Genomic DNA, 16035 nt, shown 5'->3' with positions numbered 1-16035 from the left:
AGTTGTGTTGTGGGGTGTGGGTTGTGTTTTTTTTTGAATTTGTGATTGATTGGGGGGTGTTGACTTTGGTTGTTGTTTTGTTTTTTTGTGGGTGTTGTTTTTTGTTTTTTTTTGTTGTGTGCTCTTGTTTTTGGATTGTGTTGTTTGTTTTTGTGGTTTGTGGTGTGTTTTTGTTTTTGCTTGCTGTGTTTGTTATTTGTGTTTGGTTGTGTTGATGTTTGTTGATTTGTTTTGTGTTGTGTGTGATGTTGTGTTGATTTTGTGTTTTATTGTTAAATAAATAAATATATATTATCAACGAAAATACTATTAAATATTTTATGTGCTTTTGTTGTGCTTTGTTTGTGTGTTTGTTTTTTTTTTTGTTTTTTTGATTGTTTTTTTTGTTGATTTTGTTTGTGTTGTTGTGTGTTTTGTGTCTTTTTTGTGTGTTTTTGTTTTGTGTGTTTGATTGTGTGTTTTGTGTTGTTTGTTGATTTTTCTTTTTTTTGTTCCCTTGTGTTGTTGGGGGGGGTTTTTGTGTTGGCTGTGATTTTTTTTGCTTTTTGTTGTTGTTTTGTGTGTTTTTGTTTCTTTTTTTTTTGGGTTGATGTGTGTATTTGTGTTTCTTTTGTGTTGATTAGTTTTTTTTGTTTGTGTTTGTATTTGTGTTGTTTGTTTTTGTTTTGTTTCTGTGTGTGATTGTGTGTGTGTGTTTTTTTTGTTGTGTTGTTGTTTTGATTTGTGTGTTTCTTGTTTGTTTTGTTTTTTTTTTTTTTGTGTTTTGGTGGGTTTGATTTTTGTTTTTGATTGATGTAGTGTGTATGGATCAGTCAGATCCCTTTGACGCCACCTTGAAACTGAAACTGAAATTAGATACCTGTCACTTACCTTTGTCAAAGCAAATCAGAATTGCTGTTTGCTTGACATGATGAACGGTAAAGGACCAGCAACAAGAAATCCAGACTGTTATTCCTGGTACACATATACACAGACATTGTTAGCACTGAATGACCTGACCAAGGGGCCTGTGTGTTGCAGAGTTTGCTAACTCGGAGTTTGTGCCGGGCTCCAATGACGGCACCTTGCAGCTGGCATTCTCTGACCTGCGACAGCTGATGGACCTGTTCATCAACTGGGACTGGTCCGTCTACCTGGCTGACTTCGGCAAGCAGCAGGCTCGCTACCTGAGGGTGCAGAGACACATCGCCATCAGCCTCCTGGAAAAGTAAGTACAACACATCGCCATCACTCTCCTGGGAAAGTAAGTCCTGGGCCGTTTCACTTTGAAGGTGTTTCTTCTTCTTCTTCTTCTTCTGCGTTCGTGGGCTGCAACTCCCACGTTCACTCGTATGCACACGAGTGGGCTTTTACATGTATGACCGTTTTTACCCCGCCATGTAGGCAGCCATACTCCGTTTTTGGGGGTGTGCATGCTGGGTATGTTCTTGTTTCCATAACCCACCGAACGCTGACATGGATTACAGGATCTTTAACATGCGTATTTGATCTTCTGCTTGCATATACACACGAAGGGGGTTCAGGCACTAGCAGGTCTGCACATATGTTGACCTGGGAGATCGGAAAAATTTCCACCCTTTACCCACCAGGCGCCGTCACCGTGATTCGAACCCGGGACCCTCAGATTGACAGTCCAACGCTTTAACCACTCGGCTATTGCACCCGTCGCTTTGAAGGTGTTTGAATTCACTTGATGCATTTACCTCCCCTGAAAATGGAGTGTAGCTGCGTACATGGGGGGTAAAAAGTCATTCATGTAAATTTGTATTTGTATTTCTTTTTTTTATCACAACAGATTTCTCTGAGTGAAATTCGGGCTGCTCTCCCCAGGGAGAGCGCATCGCTACACTACAGTGCCACCCATACATATAGAAATGAACGTGGGAGTTGCAGACCATGAACACAAAAGAACTGAGGCATTGGCAGTATGTGCTTGAGTTATTAAAAGGTGTATTTCATTGTATTGTGCATATATTGGTTACCTTGACTGCTGTGGTGCAGAATTATGCTCCTATTCTTTTTTGCAGATAGGCATGTGTGTTTATTGGTATTCTCTTCATTCTGTTTTGGTGGTTGAGTGAGTTTAAAATCATTAAAGAACTGTTGGCTTGCGTCCTTTTAGTCAAGTTGTTCAGGGATTGGGTCTTGGTTTGGTGAAGGTTTTGTTGTTTTGAGGGTTGAGTCCTGGTTTATACCTCACCCACTCCCACACTTTACCTCTCCCCAGGCTTTATTTCTATATCTGCACCTACATTTCACAGCTAGGTTTTACAGAAAAGTTCTCTTTTCTCTTATTGTCCATGAATTTCATCTCTCTTAGTCTGAAGGATTTTACTGACCATGATCTTTGACCCTCCGTCTCCCCCTTCCCACCCCATTACCTGCCCCTCAGAGAGGAAAAAAGTGCAATGTGATGTTCAGTGTAATGCTTGAAATTACCACAGTTTTCACAGCTCAGTCAGCTGGGACACATGGTGTGTGGTGACAACGGTGTTATATGTTGTGCTGTGTGCAGGCTGAACAACGCAGACAAAAAGAAGAACAACCTGTTTGCCTCGCTGAAGAAGAACGAGCGGGACAAGAAGAAACTAGTGGACACAGTGCTCAAACAGCTGCGAGCTCTGGAGACCAGCAACACCCCCCAGGGCTGAGAGACAGACGTTTGAAAGACACAGACATCCATCCCCTTCCCTGAGAGGGGAGGAGAAAACGTGAAGGGTAAAAGCGCATGCAGTCCATGCGCCGACACAAAGAGAGGGCAGTTGATGTGATGATGCTTTACGCGGTGATATGAGCGGCTTGTTCATCCCACAGTCTGCCTGCCACAGCTTGTGAGCTGTGCGTGTGTGTTTGTGTGAGAGTGGACCCTGGTGGTCATCAAGGGAGAGAAATAATGTTTTGTGACGCGTTTGTGCCCTGATATTGTTTAAACTCAGTTCACTGCTGATCCTTTTTTTAATTTTTTTTTTTTTTATATACACTGCAAATGCATGGAAGCTTCTGAAAAGTGCACAGTGGAACTGAAACCTTTTGAGATTCCCTGGCTGGCTTTGAAAGCTAGCCTTTGTAGTTGTCAGCACTTTCATGAAACACTGATGGTGCAAATTTTGATGATTGACTGTGTTTAGCACTGTATGCGTGTGTATTTGTATGAATGTGTTGTTTGTCTGTGTGTGTATGTGTATGTGTGTGCAGTTTGCACAGTTTGTTTTGTGTAAGTGAATGAAGATAAGTGGAGGTATATTTTGTGTGTATAGATGAGTATGCATTTCACTTAATTGTTAATCATAATTTTAATGAAATCATGTCTGTAGAAGCAGGAATGAGAATGGGCCATGTCAAAGTGAAAATCTAATGCACGGAGAGAGAGAATTGGTGCCTGCTTGCATACAGACACAAAACATATACAACATACACACACACAGCATAGTATACACATGTACTCATGCATGCACACACACACGTGTACAGACACACACACACACACACACTCACACACACGTATGCGCAGACACTATCATGCATGCATGCACACACACTGACACACATACGCATGTGCATGCACAACAAAGAACTTAAGGTGGGGTTAATGAGTAGTTGGTTGATGATCCAAAAGCCAGGGAGGAGTTTGCAGACTTTGAGATTTGTCTGTGGAGGAATCATTTTTATCACAAAACCCAGCATGCCATTGCCCTTCATATGCTGAACACCCGGTCAACAAATCTTTTCCTGGGGGACTGAAGAGAGACAGATTGATGCAACACTATCTGTGGCATCAGCTATATTGATATGAAATATTGGGTTCACTTTCAGAGAAGGCAGTGCATAAACTGACTTTGTGTGTGTGTGTGTCAGTGTGTGTGAACATGCATACAAAATTACATGCCCGTTATTTTAGCAGTCGTTGCTGTTGACATTTCGTATTGATGTTGTAGAGATCCACTGAAGGCATGAGGGAGATACATGTCCTTTCTTTCATGCTGTCTGACATACAGAACAGATTATCATTTCAGACTCAGTAAAAATACAGCTTGTGAGGTATGCCTGTTTCATGCAAGCTTCTGATCATGCCCCCCACCCCCACCCCCCACCCCTCTTTTTTTTTCTTTTTTTCTTTTTTATAAGAAATTGAAGTTCTCATGTAGTATGTTCACATTTTAGAAAAAATGATAAAATAAGATTTTATGTATTATGCCCACACATAAGAGTGTCCTAGCTATGCAAAGGGAATATTTTGATTGAGTATTGCCCCTTTTTGAGCCCATATTACATTTCATGCTAGATAGGGTTTATATAGATTAATCTGGAGAAAACAAAACACAAGCACAAGGTGAAATTATCGATGAATAAATAAAATAAAAAAGATTTACAAAAAACAGAAATCATAATAACAAAACTGTTTTTGATGTAAGTTTACCAGCCTGTAGGTTGTACATGTACAAGATTTGGATCTTGCCAAGTCAGAAGCATTTAAGTTGGCAGTGTGACAGACTGGAGTTTTCTTTACACAGCATGGATAAACAGCCTGCAAGTGAATTCCTCATAATAAATATACTTTGCATTTGATCTGCCCTGTCTGCATTATGGATTATATGCCACATGTGTTTCATCTGTCCACATAAAATAGATTGCCAGTTGTGTAATTCTGGAAATAATTCAGCTGATTATTCATTTCCATAACTTAGATGAGAAGCTAAGACTTTCTGTTTCATAAAGCTAAATGGGAAGAGAAGATTTTCCATTTAGAAAAGCTAGTGTGGGTAGCAAAGACTTTCAAAAAGTCAAAATAGGTAACTTAAATTTTGAATTTTAAAAAGCTAAATAGGCAGCTAAGATTTTCAGTCAGTGAAAATGGCAAGAGTGCAAGAAGTATATGGCTGATCCTATGAATCTGTAGAAATCTGTCACAGAGCATTAAAGTGCTGCCAGTGCATTTCCAAGCATGTACATTTTGTTTGAGAGGAGTGTGATGATGATGGTAAGGGAGCAGTTCAGTCTGTCAGACATGGAAAGCACTCGCGTTCGGTTAGGAATGCATGTCACAGACGCAGCAGTTTTGACTGCGGCTGGTGATGGTCTGACCCTTGTCAGTGTGATAACTAGTACATTATGAAGACTTCATTATCACCAACTAAAATGAGAGCAGTGGTGAAAACAAGAAATGTGTCTATTTGGGGAGATGCTGCTCTTGTTAAGAAAACAAAAATACATGAACAGATAATTGACATTAGATGTCTCGCACTGTACCTGCTTCATCCCCTTAGGAACTATTGATGAGAGGCACAGTCTAGAGAGCAAACTGATAATGTGGTAGCTGATCAAATGGAAATGAAAATCAGCTGAGGAAAGGTAAACAGGGAGAGGGTTCCTGTCAATTCATCTCCTGCTCATTTCACCCTATACCTGCCTGTATTGCTGAGTGCAGCACATCTCATTGTTTCCTGCATGATTTGCGTTTCCCATTCCATAGAATGTTGGCTTGTGGCAAGCGAGCACACCTTGTCAGCATTGGGAAGTGGCTGAAAGCTGTGTGGATGCTCTGTTCAGTTTTTGCAAACCCGCCGCCCCCGCCCCCTCCTCCACATCCACTCACCCCAATGACCCTTGCCCTCTATCCCAACCCCACCTTTTGTTGTTGTTTTGTTGTTGTTGTTGTTGTTTTTTGTTTTGTTTTTTGAGGGGGGTTTGGGGGTTTTTTTTGTTTTTTTTGCAGAGTCGGGGATTGTTTGGGGTGTTTTTTTTCATGATGTATTATGTATGTTGAACTAGTCATCTTGGTTTTTATGTGAAAGCCAGGTTAGAGAGCAAGCTTGGAGCTTGATGAAGAAGAGGTGAGTTCCAGGGGAAAGGCACTGTCACAGTGCTTTGTATAGATTTTTTTTTTATAGCCTGTAATGTGTAAACAGATCCATTATGTTTGTATCAGCTGTGATATTTTATTAACTGTTTTTGTTTGCATATTTATCCTGAGTTACCTGTTGGGTCACCTGTGACAAATGAGTTGTGTAATGCCCACGTACTCACCCCTGTTGTCTGTCTGTCTGTGTTTTGCTGTTATGTTTTAGGCAGGTTCAGCTAGTGCTTTCACAGTATGTTACCCTTATTAGATTCAAATTGAGTGACAACAGATTCTGAAAATTTGCTTTTTCTTTCTTTATCCTCGAACATATTTGCGTAAAAATGAAGTTTGTTCAAGCACAGTGAGTGTTAGCATCAAGATACAGTGGAAGTTGTATTTATCAGTATTTGATCTAAAAGTGGAAAATGATCATGATCTTCAGATCACAACCACCTCTTCAGACTATTGAACAGCTGTTAAGTCTTGTTAGTCTGAATCAAGGGATTACGATTCAAAATCATTTTCCATAACCTCCCAAAAATGACAGTATCATGAAAGTTTTGCCTTTGATTCCTGTATCTGTTTTTCTATCTTTATGTTGATTTGTATGTAGTATACTGCAAGAGGGCAGCACAATGACGTGATGACTGGTATTGCATTGCGTTTGAGCCAGTAACATGTGAAGCAAGATATCAGAAGTTTGTGACAGTCTTATCTCACATTTGTTTGGGGACTACTTCTGAAAAAGAGGGAGGGAAAATCACATGCCTGCATCATTATTTTTCTGTCCTCGAAGTTTTGTCTTCTGTTCCGTGTGTTGTCAGTGTAAGATCAAAGGGTGTACACCTGGTGTGGACAACTGACATACTTGAAATGAGGTCTGAGAGCAGAGGAAGAAAAGAATCACTGTTGCGTATGCATGCGTTCATAGTTTCACACTCAGGGTAGACGTTTGCCCACAGTTTGTGGCAGTGTATTGCCTGCTTCACAGTTTATAACAATAAAACTATGATCTATAACATCATGATGGAGAAAAAAATCAGTTGTAAAATATGTTTTTAGAAAAATATATGTATTTTAAAAAAACAAAACATGTCAGCTTAATTAAGTAATCTAGAATTCATATATGCAGTTCATATATGGACTGCATTTCTTGCTCCTTCATTTTGGCAGTATCCTTTGCAGTATAATTTTACAAGACTTATTTACAGAGCCCATATTAGCTGGGCAATAAATTGGGTTTGTTGTTTGTTGTTGTTGTTTTTTTAGGGTTTTCTTTTTTTTCTCCATTTATGGTGGTTTTCCAGTAAATTGTCACTGTAAAGTTGCTTTCTTGGCTGTGGAGATGAAGGGCAGAATTGGATGTTGAATCATCAAGTCCCATCCTAACAGAATGTTTTTGAATATATTTATCCTTCATTAGTTGCTTTCTGCACACTTAAATGGTAGACAGCCAAGAGCTGTTACATGTGTATGTAGTATGGAACACTAGTATGGTCTATATTTAAAACAACACCTTGTTTGTTGAAGAGAGCTGAATAAGATTTGAATGTGCCAGAATAAAAATGTATAACAACACATGTAATTCTTGTGTTATTCATACTAAGAAAATATATCATCCTTTATTTGAATGTAATTTGTATGTATGAATAAAGACGTCAGTTTCCTGTCAGCCAGTTAACTTCTGGAGGGCAATGATGGCAGAAGTCCAGCTGTGTGCTTCAGACAGGCTGTTCTGGGGTGTGTTTACACTTGTCATTCCTTACTCTCAGTGCTGTGCTTTTAGTGTCTTTTCTTGTTTTTTCCCCAACAGAAAGAAGAAAGGAAACTTGATCATGGGAAACTTGCAGATGTTGGTCAGTGACTGGAAAATTGGTTTAGTTGTTAGTTGGTTTGTTGTTTTTTTTCCCTCTCAGTTTATAGAAAATGTCTTGGTTGTTTGTCTACAGAGACCATGGATATATATCCAATTCAAACAAAGAAAGCACAGTTGAACTGGTTGTGATAGAACGTATGCAAATTAAACAGAATGCATAGCTTACTCAAGGTACTGCCACCACCCCAGTTCAGGTGTCATCTTCATTCATCTGTTGTTAACTCTCTGTGGAACCTTTTCTGCTTTTGTTTGTTGAGGTAACCATGATTTTAATATCATGTGCAGGATTGTTTTGTTTGTTGAAATAAACATGGTTTTAATATTATGTTCAGGATTGCAGCTTCAGCAATTAAAGAACACTGCGACTGTAGTATTACAAATGGCTTCCCACTATATAGGAAGGTTTTTTTGAAGGAAAGGTCACACGCTTGTTTACTCTCTTTTTTCCAGATGTACAAATCCATATTGTTTAATTAACACAAGGTTGCCTCTTATGTTATCGCCATCATTTCTTAGTTCACACACCAGCAGTCCATGTATGCTGTACTACCAAAATATGTGAAATGTCCTATAGCAGGCTTGGTGTGTCTGTACAATCAGTATGACACCACGTCGCTGACAAGAAAATAAACACAATGCTCGGAACACTGTGCAGTGAGAGTGCTTGCATGTTTATTGGAAATGAATGTGGAAGGTGAGTGCTGTTGTGATATGCAGTAAATGTGTGATGTACCATGATGCTGAACATATTAAGTGTGTAACAACCTGAACAACATGCTTGGCATTATTTTTTCCTTTTTGGTTTTATATGTTGCCAAAAAATAGGGGGCTTTGATTTTTTTTTTTTTTTTTTTTTTTTTTATAGTTAATCCAATCTTTTGCCTCATTCTGCCTCATATAATCTGCAGGAGGGGAAAAATCTGTTCTCTTCCTTCTCCTGAGTACAGAATACACCCACATACACATATACATATATGCACGCACACACACAACCATATTTTTCCAGAAATGAAAGACAACCTGCATGTCAGGGCTTTTCATCATCCACTGTTCTATAGTAACATGTTCTTGTGTCACAACAGTTATGGCCAATTGCTCTAGAGATGAGTTGAAGCCAAGTATTGCAACTCTTTTTTTGTTCATGTTACAGAACATGTGGCAGTGAAAACTTGCCACACTCACATCAGCAGTTGATTCAAAGACACTTTTCCACATGCAGTCGTTTGTATAAAATACTTAGCAGAAGGCTTGTATTGGTATATTTATTGCATTATAACACAGATTGCTTATGAAAACACAACACACCCATCACTCTCTCCTGATTAAAAATACTGATTGTGCATGGATATCCCTCTCCATGTGAAGCTCTCAATCCTTTATGGATTGCACATAAAAATTTCTTACACACACACACACACACACAATGTGCCTGATTATTCTCTCCCTCTCTCTCTTATTCCTCTGTCAGTGAAATGCTATCATCAGCAACCCCTCACCCCCACACCCCCTCAGTATCCCAACATAATGATGAACTATGGCCTGTATTCAGAAAAAAAACATTCACTCGTGCTCCTTTATATTCTCTCTTGTGTGTGCAGTGATTGTGCTGTGTGAGAGTGCAGCAGCCAGCCATTTTCTGGTCCCAATGCAATAATGCCTATGGCCTGTATACAGCAAAACTTTCATTCATGCATATTCCTTTATACCTTCTCTCTCCATCATGCAGTGGCAAATGATAATGGAAATGTTGGAGTGCATGAATCGGTCATTTCCTGACCCCAAAGTGATGATGACTTTGGCCTGTATGCAATAAAAAAAAAAACCCGTTTATTCACATTCTCTCATACTCTATTACCAACATGCAGTGCAAATAGACTACGAGAGACAATAATAGACAATGTGAGAGTGTGACAGTCAGGCATATTTCCTGGCCCCAAAGTGATGGTGCTTTTGCCCTGTATACAGTAAAACATTCATTCATTCCCCTGTCCTCGGTGCCACTGCCACTCCAAAGCTCAGACTGGATTTGTTAGTCATCTACAGACCCACCCAGTGTGAAGCTTATGCTCATCTTTGCTTGTGAAGGAGAAACAACAACGTTCATTTGCATTCTTCATACTCATTCCAACACACAGTGCACGACAGAACCCTATGTTCAGAGCGCAGCAGTGGGTCATTTCCTGGGCCCCAGCAGCACCGGGTGCTGTTCCCAGAACTGTTTGGTGATGAAGTCTCCATGAAGCACCAGAATGGAGGGACCGGCCTTCGTGTGCATGTGGTTCTCCACCAACGTCACCCCGCGTCCTGTCGGTGTGTCCGGAACACTGCTGCCCTGTCACACAGTGCAGCCACGTTCTTGTGAACCATTTTTATCTCTTCTACATTTCAGTTTCAGCCTCAGAGTTTCAGATCATGCGGACAAATCCTTTAACACGTCTGCTATTATAAGAAGAGAAAAACAAAAAGTAGCAGATTCCTGACCTTCACATAAACTTTATGCACTAATCAGGTCTTTACATGACAGTACACTGTGTAATATTGCTGATTCGTTCACAATCGATGTGGATTCCCCTACTTTGAACTACATTCTCTTATTTGGATGAAGTTATCATTTTATAATAGCTCCTTTGTGTCCAGCAATGCAATCACTCTGTTGTGACAAAAGATAACCACACACACACACACACACACACACACACACACATGTAATGCGATACATTGACACAGTCAAATGCTCTGTGATCCCTTTAAAAGGCAAGAATCCTGGAACACTGAGTAAACGTGCAGTATGAAGACAGTGTAACGAAGACACTGGGTGGATGTAATGTAAGCGTGAACAGGAAGACAGTTCGAAGTGAAGTGGCTGGGACAGGAAGGATGTTGTGGCCTGCATGTCATCATGACCACACCACGTCACACTCGGTCACAAATTATCAGAACATTATACACTTGAAAGTGTGACTGATGATAGGGCATTTATGTTCAGATTCACACGTGTACTGTACTGTGGTGGTTTGTTTCCTGTAAACACGGCTGAGCTTAGGACCGAAGAGTCCTGAATTGTTTCCATTGGTTATTTTTAAGCCTTGTTATACACAGTTATATCTTTACACTGAAACACAACCACATCGTTATGCTTGCACATTACTGAAAATAATTTGATGATGAAACCAACTCACAATTAGAGGAGTCCATCGTTGTGAACAATAATTAATTTTGATAACTGCATACGGCTATTGGAATTTTGGAGTAAGTCACCTGTGAGAACTTACCTGGCTGCGGATGAGAATGGTGCCTTTACGGTACAGCTCGGGAAGATTGTTGTAGTTGATCTTGAAGTGGGAGAACAGCAGCTCGTTTTTATCGCTGGACATTGTTCCCTGAAACACAGAACTCTTCAGTTACAGACAATTTGCGAATCCAAATATGAAAATATGACAGTGAAATAAAGAATGTGGATCTGTAATTTTCCCCTCTTTAGTAAGACCCCCATCGCCCCCTGGTGACCTCATCCGACCTCAAATCAGCTAAGAAAGCCAAGTCTTTAGGAGTTCCCTCAAAAACAAATGTCTTGAATGAACCGTCTTGTGTGTTGCAGACTTTTTTCCCCAAGTAAGCTCACTTAAACAAAGCTGGAAATAAAAACCAGATGAACATCCAGGACAGGGAGAAAGGACAAATACAAGTTCCCGAAACCTTCCCCTCCCCTTCTTTCCCTATGTTCCAGCTTTAGACATCCACCATCGACGTTCGTTATCACAGTCATCAATCGGGATCCAAGTGTGTGTGCGTTCATGTGTATGTGTTGGAGTATGTTTGTGCGCGCGTGCGTGTGTGTGCTTTGATTGCATGAGTGTTGTATGCCATAGTTTGTAACAGTTTATTTTTTTTTTATTGTTTGGGAGTTTTCTTTATTATCATTTGTTTGTATTTGCAATTGTTTGTTGCGAAATAAAACTTTAACTTTCCATGTTCCTGATTCCTTCTGTGTGAGAAGGTAGGTCCCGTCCCAGGAGGGTCGGGGCGCGACACCATGCATGCGTTGTATTGTGTGGGTTGTGGAAACATGAACATACCCTGCATACACTTCCCTTGCATGAAGATCATGTGTTGCCTGCCTAAACGATGGGCTAAAATGTGCTTGTGCAAGTAGAATCCAGGCCTACGGATATTGCAGTCCACGAATGCAGAGAGCTTTTTTTCCCCAGTATGATGACGATGTCCAGATATGAATATATTTTTCTTGATATACATCAATCTACAAGTAGCCCTGTATCAACATTGCTTCGAGATATCGCCGTTTGATATGGTTTGGGTTTTTTTAAACTAAACTTTCAAATGCAAAAGAACTGTTCCCACTTAACAGTCAATGAATAATTTTGAATGAAATCTGTGTGTAGACACAGATGAAATGATGAAGACATTTTACAAAAGCAATTAATGAAAGGAATACATGGAGAAACATCGTTTACAGATACCTTCAGCCGTTCCTGAGCTTGAGTATGTGACAGTCCCTTCTCTTGAACCAGCTTCCAGAAACACGTGTTGTACAGGTTGTTGATATGACCTGTTCATGATAATAACAATAATGAAATGCGTATTGTACAGGTTGTTGATATGACCTGTTCATGATAATAACAATAATGGAACACGTGTTGTACAGGTTGTTGATATGACCTGTTCATGATAACAACAATATTGAAACACGTGTTGTACAGGTTGTTGATATGACCTGTTCATGATAATAACAACAATGAAACACGTGTTGTACAGGTTGTTGATATGACCTGTTCATGATAATAACAATAATGGAACACGTGTTGTACAGGTTGTTGATATGACCTGTTCATGACAATAACATAATGAAACACGTATTGTACAGGTTGTTGATATGACCTGTTCATGATAATAACAATAATGAATGTGTTTATACAGCCGTGCATCTTGTGCAGATACTAATCAAAGCGCTTGCACACCAATCATTCACAGGAATGCATAACTCGAATTCAGATGGATTAAACAGACATTACAGAGCTTGTTTATGAGGCCCCGTGTCATGGCCACAGACAAGTGCTTTGTTGAAAAAGGGAGCTAAAGTGGAGTGATGGCCTAGAGGTAACGTGTCCGCCTAGGAAGCGAGAGAATCTGAGCGCACTGGTTCGAATAACGGCTCAGCCGCCTATATTTTCTCCCCTCCACTAGACCTTGTGTGGTGGTCTGGACGCTAGTCATTCGGATGAGACGATAAACCGATGTCCCGTGTGCAGCATGCACTTAGCGCACGATAAAGAACCCACGGCAACAAAAGGGTTTTTTCTGGCAAAATTCTGTAGAAAAATCCACTGCGATAGGAAAAACAAATAAAACTGCACGCAGGAAAAAATACAAAAAAATGGGTGGCGCTGTAGTGTAGCGACGCGCTCTCCCTGGGGAGAGCAGCCCGAATTTCACACAGAGAAATCTGTTGTGATTTAAAAGAAATACAGATACAAATAACTACTGAAGTATTGTTGTGGCCTGGAGTACACCTCATGTACTTGTTTTGTCATGTGTCAGGCTCAAAAGACATCCACTGTCAGCGTAGCTTCACGCGGTATCTGAACGTTTTAGAGAGCAGTACACTGGAGAAGATTGCTAAGCTTCACTACTATGAGCAGAAACTGAACCATTCTTCATCTGCATCAATTAAAAATTTCTTTGAAACGTCAGTGCAGTTTCTGGGTCATTCCAGTTGCCTTGTAAAATTAATCTAAATGAACAGTTAGCTGAGTTCTAGCAATCACAACTGCTTGCCAGCTCAATTAACTTCCCTTTGTCGATACCGAGGAAACGGTGTACCCTGATGAAGCAAACTCCTTACAGTCAGCCTGTCTCCAGCTGAGGTAGTCCTGGAGGTTGAGGTCGGAGGGGTAGAGGAGGACACAGCCGTCAAAGGCGGGCACCGACTGCAGGTGCTGGGTGCTGAAGAAGCGGGGCCAGAGCAGGGTGAAGGAGGAGGAGAACAGGCTGGCCACGCTGGTCAGGATCTTGCTGAAACACCCGTTCAGTACGTACCCTGGTGAAATGGTTCTACAGTGCGTGTTCCTGACACTAATGCAGAGCTCACTCAGACAGACAGAGACACAGACACACACAGACACACACACACAGACTCTCTCTCTCTCTCTCTCTCTCTCTCTCTCTCTCACACACACACACACACACACACACACACACACACACACACACACACACACACACACAGAGCGAAACGTCCACTAACATTCAAGGCACACAAAAAAGTGCTTATAGTTACATAAGTTCTGTCTGAACGTGAGTGATGTGTTTTCACTCAAAAGTCATCAGTTTACTACTTATAATGTTGGAATGAAATATATAAACAAATAGATATAACAGAATGGTCAATGAATGAAATAGGGGGTCGGGGGGGGGGGGAGGTGTGGTGGAGGAATCAACACGAATGAGAAAAATGCTGAGGACTGGAAGAGATCGCTCGGGACAGGTTATGGAGAGTTAACTGCTCTTCGCACGTGCTAAGAGGGAGTTTCTAGGACTTTACCTTCCTCGTCTATTGAAGAGGTTTGTGTTCTTGTGGAAGACGAAGCTGTACTCGTCGCTCTGGCCGTAGCTGAGGAGGATGTCCTTGAACTCCTCCATGACGTTCTGGGCTGCTCGGGTCATGAGGTTCAGTCCCCGCTCGTCGTTGGGCTTCATGTAGTGGTGGGCGTCACAGAACCTGAGACAGGGGGCACAACCAGGGGCGTTGATTAACCTGACCTGGGGTCTGATGTACATGTGTGAACTGAACGTGCGTGACCAGTGGTAAACCGTAAGCAGTCTTCTTTAGGTGAATCATCTCTAGATTTTTTTTTATTTTATTTTTTTTGTTTGTTTTTTTTGTTTTTGTTTTTGTTTGTTTGTTTTTTTAATATTTCATAATATCTATAGAGAGAGATGTTCAAGGTTCTGAAGCACCAAAAGTCAGTACCACTCTTTTGTCTGAGCTAGTCAGGCGTCCGGCTGCTTAGCAGATGTGGTGCACCGAATATGGATTTGTCCGAACGCAGTGACGCCTCCTTGAGTTACTGATACTGATGATACTATCGGAGCAAACCCTTTTCACATCTGTTGTTTGTCAGCGTTGTTGAAAACCAGTGAAGCGGTGGCCTTGTGTAAACATGTCCGCCAAGGAAGCCGCGAGAAAATCTCAGGGTACGGGATTTCACATTCGTTAGGATGTTTCCCCCTCCACTAAGATCTTGAGTGGTGGTCTGGACGCCAGTCATTCGGATGAGATGATACATATCGAGGCCCCCGCGTGTTCCACATGCACTTAGCGCACGCAAAAGAAACCACGGCAACAAAATGTGCAAATTTTCTAAAGAAGAATATACACTCAATATATTTGTGTGCATGTGGTGTTACTGAAGTCTGAATGAGTGACACAGGGAAACGGCGAATGATGAGCCACTTAAGGCGGCTATCAGCTCGCTTTACCCAACTGGCCTGATGTGGAAATTACTTGGAGTTTGGTCTCTGACCGAGGGTAGGCGTCGTATAAGTATCGATAATGATCTCGTTTTTCTGGACGTCAGGGCTGGGTTGCACACAAAGCAAACTCAGCCCTGCTCAGACCGTTTATGGCAACCCATTCCTGTTTCTGTTGGGCAAACGTAGGGCCCATTAGAAAGCTTGCTTCCTGCAGCGCCAAATGTCTCTCACGGCATCCGAATTAAACCGTTTGATCGTCATTCATAATCATATTCGTCGTCGTCATCATCATCTTGCAATATTATTGATGATTACAATACTGTGATCTTAATGATGATGACTGTGAAGATAACAGTGATAATTATACAGTAGTGTTGTTGTTTTTCATACAAAGAACAGAAAATTAAAAACCGGTTTTAACCGCTTAAAACATCCACACATTTCTTAGAGAGACGTCAGTCTGACTAAAAGCATGATTTTGTTTTCTTCGGGGGTAGAAGGGGGTTCAGCAGCTTCCCTTCACATCCCAGTGAAGCACTGGTGATCATTGCCCCACACTGACACCACATGTGGATGTTTTTTTTTCAGTTCGGCCAGTATCTGACCGCTGTATGGCGCATTTTTATTCCCAGAACTTCTATTACACGGTTTCTCACTCGCTCGACGTGACATGGCATCGTGTGAGAATTATAGGTGTCAACCATCTTGCTCTGAGGTCACATATGGTTGGATCCCATTTCTTCATGTTGGAATTTTGCTGTTTTACACAAATTTTTGTTGGTTTGTTTCGGACTCTCTGTGTCGTCTGCCTGTCTGTAAGTTGTTCTCT

The 16035-nt window shown here is 41.0% G+C and overlaps 2 protein-coding genes across 2 annotated transcripts in view; one reads left to right on the top strand and one right to left on the bottom strand.

The window, feature by feature from the left end:
- LOC143277780 (exocyst complex component 6B-like) overlaps positions 1 to 8365 on the top strand; it is a 47877-nt gene extending 39512 nt beyond the window's left edge. The window contains exons 19-20 of the mRNA XM_076582685.1: positions 1021 to 1207; positions 2516 to 8365. Coding sequence (XP_076438800.1) covers positions 1021 to 1207; positions 2516 to 2651 — 323 coding nt within the window. The 3' untranslated portion in view covers positions 2652 to 8365. The remainder of the gene's footprint in view (positions 1 to 1020; positions 1208 to 2515) is intronic.
- A 306-nt stretch (positions 8366 to 8671) lies between these two features.
- Positions 8672 to 16035, bottom strand: part of LOC143279501 (putative tRNA(His) guanylyltransferase) — a 12730-nt gene continuing 5366 nt past the window's right edge. The window contains exons 2-6 of the mRNA XM_076583549.1: positions 14275 to 14451; positions 13576 to 13745; positions 12194 to 12282; positions 10988 to 11095; positions 8672 to 10047 (exon numbers count right to left, since the gene is read on the bottom strand). Of these exons, the coding sequence (XP_076439664.1) occupies positions 9889 to 10047; positions 10988 to 11095; positions 12194 to 12282; positions 13576 to 13745; positions 14275 to 14451 (703 nt within the window). The 3' untranslated portion in view covers positions 8672 to 9888. The remainder of the gene's footprint in view (positions 10048 to 10987; positions 11096 to 12193; positions 12283 to 13575; positions 13746 to 14274; positions 14452 to 16035) is intronic.

This window comes from Babylonia areolata, chromosome 2, assembly GCF_041734735.1.
Source record: "Babylonia areolata isolate BAREFJ2019XMU chromosome 2, ASM4173473v1, whole genome shotgun sequence".
In the NCBI taxonomy this organism is placed as follows: domain Eukaryota; kingdom Metazoa; phylum Mollusca; class Gastropoda; order Neogastropoda; family Buccinidae; genus Babylonia; species Babylonia areolata.
The sequence above is the reverse complement of the archived record's forward strand: the minus strand, read 5'-3'. Positions and strand labels throughout refer to the sequence as shown.